Raw genomic sequence first — 17,561 nt, 5'->3', positions numbered from 1 at the left:
AAGAAATCTATGTAAATTATTTGTCATAATGGTTTCACAAAAGATTATACCAGTTCATTCAACCAAACTGTTACGTACGGGACATAAAAGCTCAACCGTGAAGTAAAATCTCTGCCCATTTCTCCCACTAGCACTTATAAATAAAAACAAGGCAAAAAATTTTACTTCAACCTATCCTTCATTGGATGATCCAACAAAAAGTGCCACACAACACAAGGATTATGTTACAATTAAAGCTTTAAAATTAGAATTTTCTCAAAACCGTCCCGTACGTAACGCAAAATGTCCCGTACGTAACGCGATATTTCCAGATTGGTACAAATTCTGATGAAAAAATTTTACAGTGAGATTTTGTATATTAACAGCAACATATAAAAACAAAAAAACAACAAATTGAAGCACTCTTATAATCCCTGTGGGTCAAACCGTCTCCATGTCCACTTTTACGCAAACCGACCCAATGATGATGTTGAGGACATGATACTTTTCATGTTTTTACACACAAAAACATTATGTTGTTGTACAAAAATCTGATTGAATTCATCCTACTGCTACTGTCACTGTCGTTCATCGTTCCCAGCTGTGGTGACATGATATGGGTGGATAATTGGAGTTTACGTTCTTGAGGCTGGATATAAAAATTCTATCGGCTACTTTTTGGATGAGCAGCATCAGCCAGAGTCAGCAGCAAAGCATTAGAGCTGTTGAAAATGTTAATTATTTATTTTTCACATATCTAAAAGTGAGAAAGAAAGCAATAATTTCAAGGTTGAAATTTCTTTAGATTTGCTGAGTGTGTTTAAAGCCAGTTAATTTATAGTTTTAACTGTTTAAGACCAGTTCACAGCAGTTTTCTGCACCAACCCTAAAACTTCACCACAAAAAAATATCCATATCAGAGAGCCAAATTTAAAAAACAGTACAGTAATTGGAAGTTGAGACTTATTGCAAGGCTACTAATTTATTTTGAGCCAGTAAAAAACCATTAAAAGACAGAGGAAAGCCATTCTCATTTCAAAACAACAAACACAGTCATTATGTCCAAATCAACATTATTTTCTTTTCCCATGCCAAATAGTTCGGCTGTACTTGTCTTCGCAACATATTGCCCACACTCAAGCTGCCAGAGTCCAAAGGTCGAAAAATATCAAGATTCTTGATATTTTCTCTTCTAAAGTACCAGGGCCCTAAACGATTCCTCCAATTTTACGGTACTGGCCTCTTTAAGTCGCAGAATCGTTTATCGGCCCTGGCTCGCGAGGGTGCAAAAATTCAGAATGGAAAAATAAAGCTTGTGTGTTGAATAATGTAAAATGGTAAAAAGGAATTTCCCCAAATACGAAAATCACTTTAACCATTCAGGCCCAAAAAACCTTTTAAGCTGTTTTTGGCCCAAATTTGCCCAAAAAAATTTTCCTTAAAAATCTGGCTCCGTCACATTTTGGGCATTGCCATTTTGCATCATTGTGCAAAAAATCAGAAAAAAATTATGAGTCAACATTGACAAAAGCTATATTTCTTATTTGGTTAAAGGGAATTTCCCCAAAATACGAAAATCCGTCTTTTAAGGCGAATAAGAATTTTCCAGGAAAAACCACTTCAGCCATTCTTTATAGAATCTTGCCCTCCATCTTTGTACAAAAAATCAGAAAAAAGTAATGACAGGATTTTGCACAAAGTCCAAAAAACCCTATTTTTAGGTAGTTTTTGGCCCAAATTTGCCCAAATAAATTTTTTCTCAAAAATCGAGCTCCGTCACGTTCTGGGCATTGCCATTTTGCATCATTGTGCAAAAAATCAGAAAAAACTAATGAGCCAATCCTGAGAAAAGCTAACCTCCAAGCAGCTCTTCGTGCTCCACTCATTCCACGCATGCGCTCTAAAGGGAATGGTTCTGCAAGAAGACCTGCGAAGGTTCTCGGGTTTTCTTTGATGGCCGACACTCTGAAATTTCAGAGTACTTTTCACGATTCAATCGCGGCATTCGCATAAAATTTATCGATTTGCTCGGGCCGTCTTTGGATGCGTGGGCTAAACAAAACCGATTCTACTGCGACCGTGGCTTTCTTGCTCCGAACCAAATCCAAAATGGCGCCTGAAATTTACGTTTTGGCTCTTGGTCAATGTTTTGAATTTTTTATGGATTTTGAGACTTATAAAGGAAAGTTCAATGTTTCAAATGTTGTTTATTTATTTTAGTGTAGCTCTGAAATACACCCACAGAAGTGGCTGCTCATACTTATTGACCTAAAAGCTTTGAAAGACTGTTTTGAAAGTTGTATAGACCTTTTTTCAAAGAGGCCACCCTGTTGAATAATTATGTAGTCCAGCAGAAAAACAATGATAAAACCATGCATAATTATTACAATATGCATGATACAGTAATTATGCATGGCTCTATCATTGTTTTTATGGCTGGACTACATAATTATTCAACAGGACGTCCTCTTTGAAAAAAGGTCTATTTTGTACAATAACTGATTTTGCTTGGATGTTTTCTTATTTTTGTTCAAGATGAAGGCTCAAACACCAACCAAATTATTACAGGTATGTTCTCTTATGTAATGATTACTTCTCTCTGGGTAATCTGCTTGATTATTTGGAGGAATGAAGCATTTTTGGGTTGATACTTTTTGCAATCAGACTTCAAAAAACTTTCATGAGAACTTTTTAATAGATTTGGAAGATAAACAAATACCAAACTAAGTTCTGGAAATTATTTTTTGGCTTGAAAAGGTCTCACAACTCCAAATTAAATGATATTATTTATGATTTTGTAGCCATGATATGTTCAGGGATTCAGTTGCTCAAAGGGCATTCCAACAGGAAAAAAGTTAGTATTTTTGACAGGTGAAGATTCAGATTGTTCCATGTACAATTGCCTGTTATCATCTGAAAAAATTCTTGGAAAATATTCAATTTTTCAAAAGATACAGAGGTTTTTGCTACTTATTTCTTACAAAAAATTGTTTCCTATAAAATGATAAATAAATCTTAAAAACTGCGGGCCAATCGGATACCGGTATCTGGTCACGTGTCATAGTTTTTCCCAGACCCCGCCGAACGCGGTTTTGTAAAATTCCGCTGGAGAAACTTTTCAGATCATCATATGCCTTAGCAATGGTGATCGGTTATGAGATTAGAGAAAAGCTGGTAACAGACGGACGGACGAACGAACGGACATGGGTTAATTTATAGAACCTCCACCGGGGTACCCGGAGGTAGGTCCAAAAAGTGATTTAAATCTTAGATAGATGTCTTTGTTGTTTAGAATTTGGCATGTTGGTCACACACCCAAGCCCATCGTCCATCAGGACCAGCAACCGATTGCAATCCACCAAAATGACGTAACTCATCATTTTCGTTCAAAAAGACTTCTAAAGAACGTAATGCTGCCCCTGTTGTGACCTGAATTTCAGGATTCTCGACAACTTGAGAATTGCACTCTCTAATGCTATCTTGCACCTGAAACATAAAAAATTACGATTACAGTTTTTTTGTCAAAAATGTTCAACTTCTACCAACAACAAAGAGAAAGAAACACTCAACGATGATAATATATAAAGTTCTTTTCACCTGTTGTAGAAGAGAAGCAATATCACCAGATTTTTTCGAAACAATCCCCAAAGTCTTCAAGACATCCGCATTGGGGACCAAACCACCAGCTCCAATCACTGTTCCAGCAATCTTTGCAGCCGTTGACAAGACTTTCATCCCAATCGACAATAGAGGTAAAACTTTCTTTAAAAACATGGAAGGCTGCTCAATCTGAAGAAAAATGATTAAGGATTGTCGAAAATTTTCAATTTGATCATTTGAACTGAAAAATTTGTAAGATATAAAATTCTGCACACTGTCTTTATTGGCAAAAATATCGTCCCCGGTGGAAAATTACCCTCCAATTTTTGTACATAATGAAAATAATTAAATAAACCAATCCTCACTGCAAAATATTTACTATTTTTCCCATCCCTATTCAATTTCCTGACTTGAAAAAAACAAAATAATTTAAATCCCCAGACATAAGTAATATATGGGGACATCAATCCCCATCGAGTTCAAGTCCGTTATTTTCATCCCCACTGACTGAAAAAATCCTACCGGGTCTGTGGAAAGGGATGTTCTTTAATGGTAAATATGGTGCTTGTGAAAATTCGAAGTTAAAGACTTGTGGCTGGTTTATTTAACAATAGTTTAAATCATAGTTTTAAATCGTCTAAATCACCCATTCCGCCTTCGGTTAATAACAGGGCGTTCCACTTTGCGAGTAGTGTCACTTCTGATTTGGTTCAACACGGTATTGGCACAAATAAGGTCAAGATGACGTTGTCAAAGTCTCGAAAAAAAAGTTCTTTAACTCCCTTTCGCCCTAGAGATATTGGTTGGCAACCCTATTTCTATTTTATATTAGTTTTTCACTAGCATAGCAAGGAACTAAACTTTCCCAAAATTGATTAAAGGTTAGTCAAATATGTAGATGCTAAACTTCTACTCTTAGGTGCCAAATAAACGGCCCCCTGCTTGTTAATTTTTCTAAAATTTTCCAACCCCTACAGACCTTATTAGGACCCCCCCCCCCCCCGTTTATTGAAATTTCAAAATTTTTCCAACCCTTCCCCCCCCCCATTTATTCGAACTAGCCCGTTTATTTGGCACCTAAGAGTATTTGACAAATTAGCCTTGAGGAACAAAATTTGGCCAAATAACGAGCCAATCGTTCAAAACGCCCGAGGTTAGCCAATTTATTTTCTGTTTTAAAAACTTACAAGATATCCTTCATGGTCTTGAATGAAATGAATATCTCCAACAGAACCTCCTTTGGAACCTTCACACAACAAATGCAATCGAAAAGTTTCTTTACCCCATGAAGAAATCTTTTTCCATGATTTATCTTCCGGCGACGGTAAAATGCAAAATGTCCTTGGCGTTCGAATCTAAAAAAAAAACAAACAGAAAACAAGTTTTAAAAGGAACGTTAAAGCAATAAAAAGTTGCACAACGCAAAATCACAATCAAAGAATTTAGTATAACAATGTATAACATTTGAATTAGTCAAGAAGAATGGCCGATAACTTGTATACAAGAAGTTCCAGGAGGGTCCCATACTGACAGTTCAATGAAACATGTGGCTCGGAAGTAATTGTCATACAATATAAATCACAAATACCAGCATGAAAACAAAGCTACCTGAACCATATTGATAGACAATTGATAATGTTCCATTTGCTTTTGATATTGCAAAACTTGTCTTTTCAAAATAATTTGCTGAGTAAGCATGACGTCAACCAACATTTCTTTCAGCGTAAAAGTATTTTCTTCGGCTGTATAAGACAGTTCAGAGAACAATTTTACAGTTATAAATAGTGAACCGATCCTTAAAATGGGAAATGATCGAATTTTTCCATATGGGTAACGAGTGAATGTTCTGTAATTTAAAAGATGTTAACCCATTCAGTTCCAGGGAACAGCTGGGCGGTTCCCTCCGGGTTCCACCTATCAAAGGCAGCAGGTGACTTGCTATTACTCCAGAATGAAGAGGGTTTCAGGGGCTCTCTCAGACTGCTGAAAGAGCTTGCAAAAGCAGAAATTTAATAGACATAACTCTCTCCTAAAAGCTACATTTACCATTAGGTTGGTGGCTTCCAATGTCGAGAAAATCATCAATTTCTTTGGATGGTTGATCGTTGATAGTTGCTTGTGTTTGTTTAGGATCTACAATCGTCTCGTCTGTTCCTTCATTTGTGGAGGTCTTGGATAAAGAAATTCAATAATTGGTATACTTATATCTTACTAACGAGATCCTAAGGCTTTGACAAGGAGTATCAAGAGTATCAGGAGTATCAAGGTCGGTGATATGTCACACACAGTTGTTCGACAATGCATCAGTTCGACATCTTTACAAATTTGTTGAACAAACGTACCGTCGAACAAGTGGGATTTCCCCGGGAGGTCTGCAAATCTTGCGTAAATGAAGAAACAAGACAGAGGTGAATCGGCCAAGAGAAAGGAGTGAAAAAGAGATTTTGGCAAACAATTTTCGTGGAACTAACCTAACTTTCCGGTAAAACTGAGACTAAAAATTTTTATCAAATAAAAATCCTCATGTTTTATTTAATACAATTCAATACCTTAATTTTGAGCTCATTCTCAAAGAGCATGATAGTTTCATTTGAAACGAAATTGGAGCCATGCAAATCTATATGAAGGTACGAGAAGTGTTTCGGTCTGTCTTTCAAAACTTCATACAATTTTTTTGCAGGTTCTTCGGTCAAACAGCTGTTCCATAAGACCATCTTTTGTAGTTTGTAGTTTCTAGAGATGATTTCAGAAATCAACCCACAAAGTGAATCGTCTACGTCATTGAAACTTAAGTCGAGCTCGAGAAGGGTAGCGTGTTTCTAAATATGAACAAGTGATACTTTTATGGACCTACCTGGTTATGCATTTAACACATTTATAATTGATATCTACGTGACGTGACCATTAAACAATCATTCAGAACACAAATAGTGACGATCTATTTAAATTAGTCGTTTGTTTCTTATAAAAAACGTTTAGAAACCAAAATTTCATACTCTTGAAATATTCTTTCATATTCAAGACTTCGTGAGCAAAAAACATATCTCATCAAAAAATTTAGTAATTTGGCTAAGAACATTGATGTATGCTTATTAATAGTGATTCTTATAGATAAAGATGCGTTTTTTGAGCCGAAAAATTCTTTTTTTACAAAAATCTGCTTGAGCCATCTTTAACCTACTTTCATGCAAAAAATCAGAAAAAAACAATGATCCAATATTTCACCAAGTCCAAAAACCTGTCTTTTAGCCGTTTTTTGGCCCAAATTTGCCCAATAACATTTTTATTTGAAAATCGGACTCCGTCACATTCGAAGGTTTATAGTTATGCATCTTTGTGCAAAATATCATAAAGAATGAAAAAGCCAATCTCGAGAAAAGCTAATACCTAAGTAATTGATAATGTGCTTATAAAAAATATCAAATTTGGCCCGTTTTTCTATAAGAACACGCCAAGAAACCAAAATTTCCCGTCTTAGACATACATATTCTTCAAAAGTAAGCCCTTGAGTAATTTGACTAAGAACATTGATGTATGCTTATTAATAGTAATTCTTATAGATAAACATGCGTTTTTTGAGCCAACAAAATTTTTTTGCAAAATTCTGCTTGAGCCATCTTTTACCTATGATGGTACCCTACTTTCATGCAAAAAATCAAAAAAAATTAATGATTCAATTTTTCACCAAGTCCAAAAAAACAGTTTTTTAGCCGTTTTTTGGCCCAAATTTGCCCCAAAATTTTTTTTTTCGAAAATCGGGCTCCGTCACATTTTGGCCACCACCATTTTGCACCTTTGTACCAAAAATCAAAAGATTCCTATGATTCAATCCTGAGGAAAGTTGGTAACAGACGAACGAACGAACGAACGAACGAACGAACGAACGAACGAACGAACGAACGAACGAACGAACGAACGAACGAACGAACGAACGAACGAACGAACGAACGAACGAACGAACGAACGAACGAACGAACGGAACGGACGGACGGACGGACGGACGGACGGACGGACAAACACAGGTTAATTTATAGGACCTCCACCGGGGTAGGTACCTTAAAAAAAATATAGGTACCTTAAGAGAAAAAATTTTGCCGGAAAGAAAGTTTCGGCGAATTCGGCAAATTGCCTCAAAATCACCGAAATAAATTCCGCCAAAATTTGCCAAAATTTCTTCTCTTAAGGTAAGTATTTACGAGAACAAATTACGATCACTCTGAGCCTTAGTTAAAAAATTCACTTTCAATCCACTAGAAAGAAACTTATGTGAACGTAATTATTAAGATTAATATTTACTTGTGTTAAGCGTGTACCTTTAAAGTATGAAAAAATGTTGAGAAAGTATCACTGCTAATGTCACAACTCATAAGGTTTAACGATTTCAGTTTGCATGTTTTCAAAAAATCTTCCATAACTTTTCCCGTTCCCTCTGAATCAATATGTTTGTTCATTCCAATATCCAGACTTTTCAGCATATCATAACGAGCTAAACCTTCCAGCAAAATAACAAGCCCTAAAATAAAAATAAGCTTTTAAAATTACCAAAAATAACAAATTAGCCTGGATATCTAAGCTGTAAAATACATCTTTGATTTCCATGTGTCAGGCTGTTTACAGCTTGGTCATTAGTGAGGTTAAGTAAATCGGCAAAATCACGACGACGAACGAAAATTTAACAGGCTAGTGAGTTTCAACCAATCAAATTTCGTATTTCCACTAGCCCATTACATTTTTCGTCCGTCGTCGTGATTTTCCCAGTATACTTAACCTCACTAATGACTTCCATAGACCCTAGACTCCTAGATGAGAAATGAAACCACTTATTTCCTATCTAGAACGTCCGCGCGTGGTTTTTACACCCGGGGGATACTTAGACAAAAATGGGTGCTGGGTATGTGCGGACGGTAAGGGTCGGCTTTTTCTCCTTTCAAAATCTCTCTAAGGCTCGAAGAAAATTTTTAAAAAACGTCTCTCTAAGGTTCTGATGGCTTGATGTACCTAGATGTTTGTAAAAACCCAGGGTCGGTAAAATTTACCTTCCGATTTTGGAATAGAAATCGATACGACTGAATATCCAGCCCAAACTAAACCAAACTTAAATACTTGCAAGCTTGTAAACATTGTAAAAGTAATTTAAAGATCCCACTGTTTAGGTATAGGAACTTTAATGGATGAACAAAATGTTTAAAACGGACAATAAATTTACTAGGAGCAACAAACTTTTTTTTCTAAAGTTTTTCTCACCCTTGCTGTCCATTGCACAGTTTCGAAGGCAAATTGTTGAAATGAACGGATAATGTGACAAAGTATGAGTGATGGCAACAAAATCTCGATTGGTCATCTGATATCCACGCAAATTGATTTCTTTCAAACGATCACTGAAAATTGAAGTAACATGGTAGTCTATTAATTTTGTAGGGTCCGTATCACTTCGAATAAACTCCCGAAGCGTTAATTAAATTTCTGGATTTTAAGAGGGGTGTTTATTCGAGGAAGGGGGGGGCATTTATTTGAGGGGGCGGTTGTTGAAAATGTTTCCTTGAAGGAGGGGTCTTTATTCGAGGGGGCGTTTATTCCCGACCTGTTTAGACCCAAAAGTTGGAAAGTCTATATACAGTATTTCTTATCTAATTCCTTTAAATTTTCCAGACTTTTTCTTCCTTAAAAGGCTTTTTTTTCATCAACTAAACAAATTTTCGAACCTTTTTTCCCAATGTTGGCGGAAAACATCATGTAAGGGTTCAATAGCAGTGATAGACATTTGAGAACATGCACAACGATACGCTAAATCGAAAATTTCAATGTAGTGTCTCTCTGTCAAGCTTCCACCAAAACATTGCACACCAAATAGTCTCTTTAATTGAGAACCGATGGTCCTAAATGAAATCAAATACCAATTTATCAATATTGTATAATATCTCTGAGCAGAATCTATTTACTCCGTGCTGGAACGTATTCACTCTAAAGGCCATAGCTCCGTAAGAGAATCTGCCCAGGTTGGCGCACCACTTTGATCTTTTTCACCCAGTTTTGGGATATAAATGAGATTTTGAGCGTGGTGATTGGCTGAAGCAAAACAATATCACCTAAACCAAAAAACAAAAACCAAATTAAAACCCAGTCGCTTTCGCTTTCATTTTGAAGCAAAAAACAACGCGGTTAAGGTTGTCACATTCACCACGACCTTTTAGAGCAGAGCAGAATGGATGATCTGTTATGAGATTAGATTCGAACGGACGCAATAATACCTGAAGTTTTCTTGGGGATCCAGAATACAAATGACAGCTACATCCTTGATGAAGATGAAATATTTATCTCGAGAAGCATTCGTGAAAAACTAAAACAAACAAACAAATTAATTAATAATGTTTTTATATTCCTTCCTGATATATAGCCCAAATCAACAAAAAATGTTCTTTGGCTGTAAAACGGTACTTTTGGTATTTTTTTATGATAAAGAAAGGAGGCGTGTCTCTAATGCAGAAATAGCCAAAAAGAATCCTCAAAATTTATACTTGTGCGACGCGGGAGGGAGAGAAAGTGTGTAAGCAAATGTTAGGACTAGGAGATACATTAAATGATGTCCTTTAAGCTTACCTGAAGATCAGCCATGTGAAAATAACCTGAACCATAACTTGATTTTTTATTTTTGTAAGATAATTCAAAACCATCTCCAACAGAAGAGCTTATTTTGAGGGAAGATTTTTTTGAGATGTCGAAATCCATCTTTTGCAAGACGCTCAATGAAACATTGCAAAGTCTTCTATTTTGAAAGCTCTAAAATTTTAATGTAATTTCAGTTAAAGTCATATTAAACCTTATTTGTTTTGCCAAAACTTTAAAATAATTGGCAGTTGAAAATCTGAGACGATGAACAATAATTGACCCACCTTAGCCAGTTGTTGAACTAAAATGATCTTCCAAGCAACACAATTTTCCTTATCGTCAAAGCAATTGAACTTAAGTGTACATCTCTTATAATTTTTGGAAGACAACCAGCTTTCGAAATGTTTCAAATAAGTCATGGTGAAACTATTTCTTTCTTCGTCAGTTGAAAGCGATCTACAATACAATAGGTTCAGTAAACCATCCGCCCGCTTGCTTCTCTCGTCGCGAAACCAATAAAGATAATTTCCTTTTAAAACCAAAAATCTTTTCCTTGATATCCACAGCCATTTGGTGTAAACATAACCAGCTTTGATGCAGTTTACAGCAACATCTTGAGCACTTATATTCTTGAACTCAAAAGGTAAATATGGCAAGCACATACTTTTGATGTGACCTTCAATCAAAACAGTAGTTGACTTGGAATAATGGTCGCACTTTTTGTAAGAGTCTTCTTTAACTTCAGGAGGAAGTTCGATGAAGGTGACATCATTATGGTGAAAGTATTCCAGGATTTGATGAAGAACTTCTTCAATATTATATCCAGTTTTGCTGGAAATTTCCAAACTGAAACGCAGAGAAATTTGAAACATAACACGCAGGCTACCTGAAAAAATTCTTATCAAAAGAAAAACATCTGAAATGTAAGTATCTAAGACACTTAAAAAGCTTGCCATTGATATGAAAGACACATAGAAATCATAAACCAAATATATTCCTGAAAATTATTGTAGAAAGCCTTTATTCAAGAATCTGATTCAGTACACTTCGCAGCACAAATCATTTCTGTAGTCTTTGAAATCGTCAATTTTATCAATACGTCTTAAAGCAGAAAATCCCCAAAAAAGTTTGATATTGAAATTTACCGTGACTTAAAGTTGATCTCTGCCAAACGTATTGCCATGACAAGTACCGTATTATATGACCAGTATAGTGTTTATTAATTAAACTTACGAAAATAAAGCTTCTTTGAACGATGGGAACTCCTTTCCTTCAGCTTTCGGCTGGTCTACTTTGTTCGCAAGAACACAAAACGGTATGTTAGCACATTTCTTCTGAAAGTCTGAAAGCCATTTTGGAACTGCTTCGAACGTGGAATACCTTGTGACATCATATATTATGATTGCAAGAGCTGAATCTTTGTAATATAACTTGGTATTGTTGCCATACCTCTCTTGTCCAGCGATATCCCAAATCTGTAGTCTGTACAAAACATTTTTGAATGTAGCAACTTTTAAACGAAAATCAACACCGATAGTAGCGTTATAACGGACCCTAAACATTCCATGGACTAATCTGCCGATAAAACTCGTTTTGCCAACAAGCAAGTCTCCAATGACTACCAATTTATACAATTTTTCTCTTTTGTTCATTGTTTTCGAATCTCTATCACATCGGCAACATCCTTTCATTAATTTTTCATCATGACATTTTCACTGAAAAACAAAGAGGAAAATAGTATAGAAAATCATATAATTTTCATTTTTCCATATTTCCAACCCCAACTCATGCCTAGATTGTAAAATTCTTAAATCAAGAAATGCGGTGCAAAAAGAAGCATATTCGTAAACGGGAGATGAGGAACTTTAGTACCCTACCCTAGCCCTTTGCAGCGTCAGTCATCTTTTCACCGACCTAATTTGACAAACCTTTTAAGCGATTAGTAGTATTACCAATTCTTCTTCATTCATTCATTCATTTCATTCGTTCATTTTAAATTGCTAGTTACATAATATCTAATACATACAAATCAATAATATAATTTTGTACAAATCTTGCAAGAATACCAAAATAGATTTCCAAAAAGCTAAAAAATTTAAAATTAAAAAAGAAATGAACAAAAATTCATTGTTTGAATTCATTATTGGGAATTACCTGATATACCCTCTGAAATACTGAAATGCTGGCAAACCTGGTACAAAGAAATGTTATTGCTGCATTTTGAAGTACACTTCCAATCATTTAGTAGTAAAATATTGCGGGGATATCACTTATCAAACCCAATAGGGTCTCTTAAAATTTGATAAGGCTCTAGGCCAGCAACCTAAATTATAAAATTGAAAGTTAAAGTAAAGTAGGTAACCACTATAGGGAGTAAAGCTTATGTTTGGATCGTTTTTCCGGTCGTCCCTTCCGGTGGTCTGTAGAGGCTTGGTAAAGCTTTGACTTGAACCAAATTGAATGCGTACTTCGACAATCCAACATTCTTATGGGAATTGATCAGTCGCGTGCCTTGACTGGAAAATAACGAAGAGAAAGATTATAAATTTTTATATATTTTTCAACAGTACAACAGAAGTTACATTGAAATCTTTATCTGGAAACAATTTTTGAGGACGTCATCATTTTCAGGGTACCATTTTGATTTTTTTTTTAACTTTTAATTTGTTCGTTATTTGATGGTGCCTGAATGTGGAAAATTAATGATAAAAAAAACCAGGGGGTACTCAAGGTAAATGACCATACGTGCGGTCCTTTAAGGGTATATTTTCCAAGCTTTCCAAAGTGCACTGTAAGGGTCCAAATCAGCAGAAGGTGAGAAAAATTACACTCTAAGGGTGTAAAATTTCGAAAAATCTGACCATATTTTGCCTGAAAATGGTCAAAAAGTTTAAAGAAAATGCACCGTAAGGGTCGATTTTTCGCTCAAATTTGCTCAAATTTTGGGCCGCTCGTATGGCCGTGTTTGAATTGAGTGCCCTCCCCCCCCCCGCGCGCCGGGGTAAAGTAAAAAGTAAACGGACACACCTTCTTAGACTGTCAAGCACAGATTGCAGTTGCGACTCATCCATTCCATGCTCCCTGATCAACGAACGAACAAACTCCAACGTCACTGCCATTGCAGTCCGATCTTTAGCGCTCTTACAACTTGTCAATCGTAACGCGTTCATTCGCTTACAAATCTACATCAAAAGAAACATAATTAATATTCTAAAATAAATAGGAACTGGGGCAAAACAATTATTGAAACGGCATGTCAAAGCTTCACTGGTGACCCATCCCGAGAAGGCAAATCAAATTTTTCAAAACATATAAAAACCAATGGAAGTTCGATGGAATTCCAACTTCTGAACAAACTCAAAAATTTCTTGCGGTTTTTTATGTGATGTACACTCAAACAGTCCTATTTGACATGTACAAAACGAAGAAATCAACAAATTGTGGGGTGGCATAGGGGGAGGCTAGGTACTAACGAACCATGTTCAGACATAACGGTTTCGTATCGCTTCCCATTCCCAAAACAGTTTGTGAAGGTCAAAAATCGAAAAGTCAAAAAAGAAGACGTTACAAAGCAAAACAGATCGAAACAGTTTCGCTCTACTGTTTTCATTATAACGGAACCGCTCCTTTTTGTTGCTCCGAAGCTCCGAGACGTTCCGAAATGAGTACGAGCACTTCATCTCCGTAACAAACACCATACCGGAGCGATACTTAACCGTAACGTTTAACATGGTCATAGTCATTATAAAAAACTCCGGTCTGGAAGACTTTTGTTTATTTATATTGTTAACAGTTCGAGCTTTCCCGAAGCTTTCGTACGTAAAAGAATTTGTTTTGCACAGTTTATGATCACGTGACTAGAAAATAAACCAATCCTAGAGTCAAAAATGGTAACGTGATCAAAAAGTAAGTAAATTTGACAATAAAGCTAATACAATTTTATAAGGACTGTTGTCAGAGCCCTTAAAAGGTATACCTCTTCGGTGATAGTGAAGACGTCCACATCTTTGTATTTCTTCGCATTGACGGTGGTTTTCAACTGGTCAAGAAGTGATGATAGCTGATGTGCTTTCTGATTTCTTGTACCCACTATAAAGCAAACAATACGAAGCGAAATTGTTTTAAAAGAATTTCCTCAGTTGAATCTGCACTTTAGTCCTTCAAAGAATATCTGATTTGAGAAATAGGGCCTCTGAAATTTAACGATGGTGTAGAAGGTTAGTGAGACACAGTGATATCCAGATGATGAGTGAATCTATACATAGTTTTTCGTTCTACATCTGCAATTTGATCTTAACTAAGCTTTATATTCTGCCGATTGTTGGTGTGAAGGTTTCGATCATAGAATTGCACCGCAATGGACTGTGTTCGAATCCCACTTCCATCCACACTTCCAGGCAGGGTGTTAGGGAAATATGGTCGGTGATGGAATCTCTACCTTCATTCATATTTCATTCTCTCTCAATCCGGCTGATAATCGAAGTATCGATTGACGTCACTCAAATTGCAGATGTAATACGATAAACTCTGTATACATGCACTTTTTCTCATCTTTGCTAATTTCGACCCTTACAGTGCACTTTGGGAAGCTTGGAAAAGGGTCCTTTGAGCCCCCCCCCCCACCTCCTTAGCAAAATCAGTTTTCAATTGAAACATAATTTCTAGTTAGAAGACAATATTGTCAATTCGTAAAGGGACAATTCCAATATAGGAGTCCTAACTTTGGGATGATTTGAGCAGGTCGGTATGAATCATACAATAACAAGCCGGAACGCTGAGTGGACCTACCTGATGATTAAAGTTAGAGCAAGGTCGAAGGTGACAGGTCGCAGGTTAACAAAATACAGACCGGAAAACATTATGAGATTGTAAAGTTACATGAATAAATAACATCGTAACACATATGAGAAAAAACTAATGATGGAATCTTAAGAAAATGTTACGTTTTACGTATTGCCATTTTGCACCAGTGTGCAAAATTTCATGACAATTAATAGGCAAGTACAACTCGAGAAATTCAAGAAAAACCGTTTTTCTTGGTTGTTCTGGCGAAAAAACTAATGAGCCAATATCAAGAAAAGTAACAGACGGACGAAGGAACGAACGGACAAAGGTTAATTTATAGGACCTCCAGGTATGTCCAACAAAGTCAAGAAAGACGAGGATCGGGCTAGGGCTAGTAGGACTTTAAAAACTAATGTAGCTCGTAGTTTAACAGATGTACTATATATATTGGTCGTGTAATGGGAAATATTTTTGAGGTTTGCATTTGAATCTCCCACTAATGAAGACTGTTTCAAGAAAAAGTGGGAAGCCCACCTCATTAATTGCTTATTCTGATTTCCCATCAATTTGCGGTATCCATAATATGATTATTTGGTATAACAAGCAGGGTGATAAATTTTGTATTGCATGTCTTTTTCATTTCGAAAAATCAAACTACTGTACATGATTTCTATCTTTTCTTTTACAGAGGATGTCCAGTCTTGTATTGAGCGGTCTAAGAATCGTCTCGTTAAAACCGTCTACGCTATGGTCTATATTGCCTGCCTGCCTGTGAAAAACTGGTAGACAATATTTGGATCCAAGTTGGTTAATCTGGCGTGAACCAATAGGGAACAAGGTCATCGCACTCTCGCCTCATCATTTTTACTCTGTACCCGAATGTGTGTCACGTTTATCGTTTCGTAGTACAATTTCGTAATACTACGGCAATGAATTTTGAAATGAGCCGTAGAAATCGGGTGTGTGTACAGACGACATCATCATCAGGTGTACTGTGGGATCACTATCAACGACAGATTTCTTGAGTATCTGTCTACCAAATTCCTCTAACATGGAAAGGGTTGGACATGGTGAAGGTACATTCACTTGCAAAGTGAATCGAAGCACCGAGTTGTAATTGAATCCCGACCCCCAAAATCGATACACACGTTACAAGTAGATTTACTACCGTCAACTGCTTTAACTTGGGACGGTTGGTCGAAACATGTGACTGTTGATATCTGGCCTGTATTTTCACTTACTGTTAAATCTCTTTGAAAACAAATTTGTTTTGATAACTCCACCAAGTTTATCAATCATACTTTCTGTCGTAACATGTCACGATAACTTTCACTGATGGCGCCTTTTTTAACTTTTTTGTTTCATTCAAAATGACCGGACGCCGATTGGAGAATTAGAGAACGCCCGCCGCCTAACCACCATTGCCCGATGGGATTAGCAAATAACGAGTGTGTAACTTGCCGCGCGAGTGACGTCAAACACGCCATCGTTTTGCCACTAATTTGTTCTTCTTCGTTCCAGATACTCGTGTGTGTTCCACTACGATTTTTTTCATATTTCAATTTAAAAGCCTACTCGGTGCGAGAGAGAAATCATGTATTTTTTAATACACCGTTCATTAACTCAAATCAAATGACTTTGGAGGTTCGGTGAAATGGTAGCCGGATGACCGTCCCATGTTTTGTCAGATAGTCCCAAGTTAGAGCAGTTGACGGTACTTGAGTTCAAAAATTAATCCCGGACTCAAGGGGCGGGCAATGAAAGTTTCTGTAAAAAAGTACAGGCGTGTTAAAAGACGAGAAAAATAAGATTTCATAATAGTTTTGAATTCTCTTTTAGTTTCATTATGTGAACTATGGTGAAAGAATGATAATTTTCTTGTCGAAAATGCTCTTTCGCTAACGAAAACTGCTTTTTCTGTTTCTTTCCCATATTCACATACGTCAATCAGAACACTTTAAACCCTCAGAACACTAGAAGTTTCATCTGAAAATAAAAAAATAATCTGAAAATAGCCTTACCTAAGTATAGCCTTCTTTTTTCTTTGTTTTTATCCAAGACATTGGAAAAAGTGTTGAAATCTTAATACTCAGCGAGCCACTTTCGACATTTTTGGTTCCCTAACTACTTTGTTTACTGAGTGTATCATTACAACTAACCCATGAAAGAATTTCGAAATCTCTGAGGCTCTTTGTGGTCGTTTTTGCTGATGAAATCCACGTGACCGTCGTTTATTGTTTAAAAAACTGAACATTGAAGATTTCGAAATGTTGATCATTTTTTAATGATAAGCTCATCCTGCTTTTATGACATAATATAATTATATAATATAATACTTTTAAGGGAGATATTTCAAGTATCTTTTCTATGTCAACAAGTTTAAAACTAACATTTTCATAAATCTCCAAACTGATGTATCCCATAAGCATGAAATAAGTACACGGTACAGAGTACAATATTTGAAAGTGTGATAACTGGTTTATCGTCAACATGAAAAATATCAACAAACTTTCTCTCTCCATTTGTTTTTTCTTTGTTTTTTTTTTACTTCCTGTATTTTGGTGAAATCAACACCAAAACATTTGAAAATG

The 17,561-nt window shown here is 36.1% G+C and overlaps 2 protein-coding genes across 2 annotated transcripts in view; both read right to left on the bottom strand.

Annotated features, from left to right (window-relative positions):
* Nucleotides 1-3,228: 3,228 nt before the first annotated feature.
* Nucleotides 3,229-11,891, bottom strand: LOC136822341 (uncharacterized). The gene is made up of 13 exons (XM_067078579.1): nucleotides 11,419-11,891; nucleotides 10,470-11,031; nucleotides 10,177-10,356; nucleotides 9,828-9,916; nucleotides 9,282-9,455; nucleotides 8,824-8,957; nucleotides 7,893-8,092; nucleotides 6,129-6,398; nucleotides 5,626-5,749; nucleotides 5,188-5,321; nucleotides 4,767-4,934; nucleotides 3,577-3,768; nucleotides 3,229-3,465 (listed from the first exon to the last, which is right to left on the bottom strand). Exons 1-13 carry the CDS (start codon nucleotides 11,874-11,876, stop codon nucleotides 3,268-3,270), a joined length of 2,883 nt encoding a protein of 960 aa, XP_066934680.1. The 5' UTR covers nucleotides 11,877-11,891; the 3' UTR covers nucleotides 3,229-3,267.
* Nucleotides 11,892-12,169: 278 nt separating this feature from the next.
* LOC136822299 (inositol polyphosphate-4-phosphatase type I A-like) overlaps nucleotides 12,170-17,561 on the bottom strand; it is a 58,508-nt gene continuing 53,116 nt past the window's right edge. Inside the window, exons 31-33 of the mRNA XM_067078538.1 lie at nucleotides 14,162-14,274; nucleotides 13,213-13,367; nucleotides 12,170-12,701 (exon numbers count right to left, since the gene is read on the bottom strand). Of these exons, the coding sequence (XP_066934639.1) occupies nucleotides 12,566-12,701; nucleotides 13,213-13,367; nucleotides 14,162-14,274 (404 nt within the window). The 3' untranslated portion in view covers nucleotides 12,170-12,565. The remainder of the gene's footprint in view (nucleotides 12,702-13,212; nucleotides 13,368-14,161; nucleotides 14,275-17,561) is intronic.

Source organism: Clytia hemisphaerica, unplaced genomic scaffold (assembly GCF_902728285.1).
Source record: "Clytia hemisphaerica strain Z4C2 unplaced genomic scaffold, Clytia hemisphaerica genome assembly, whole genome shotgun sequence".
Taxonomy (NCBI): domain Eukaryota; kingdom Metazoa; phylum Cnidaria; class Hydrozoa; order Leptothecata; family Clytiidae; genus Clytia; species Clytia hemisphaerica.
The sequence above is the reverse complement of the archived record's forward strand: the minus strand, read 5'-3'. Positions and strand labels throughout refer to the sequence as shown.

Bases quoted from the DNA above. Each gene is read 5' to 3' on its own strand.
- LOC136822341 (XM_067078579.1), bottom strand. From the start codon at position 11,876: ATGAAAGGATGTTGCCGATGTGATAGAGATTCGAAAACAATGAACAAA. The intron at 6,399-7,892 runs GTACACGCTTAA...GTTCATATTTAG, and splicing joins CATTTTTTCATACTTTAAAG to AAACACGCTACCCTTCTCGA. The intron at 5,750-6,128 runs GTATTGAATTGT...TCTTTATCCAAG, and splicing joins AGAATGAGCTCAAAATTAAG to ACCTCCACAAATGAAGGAAC.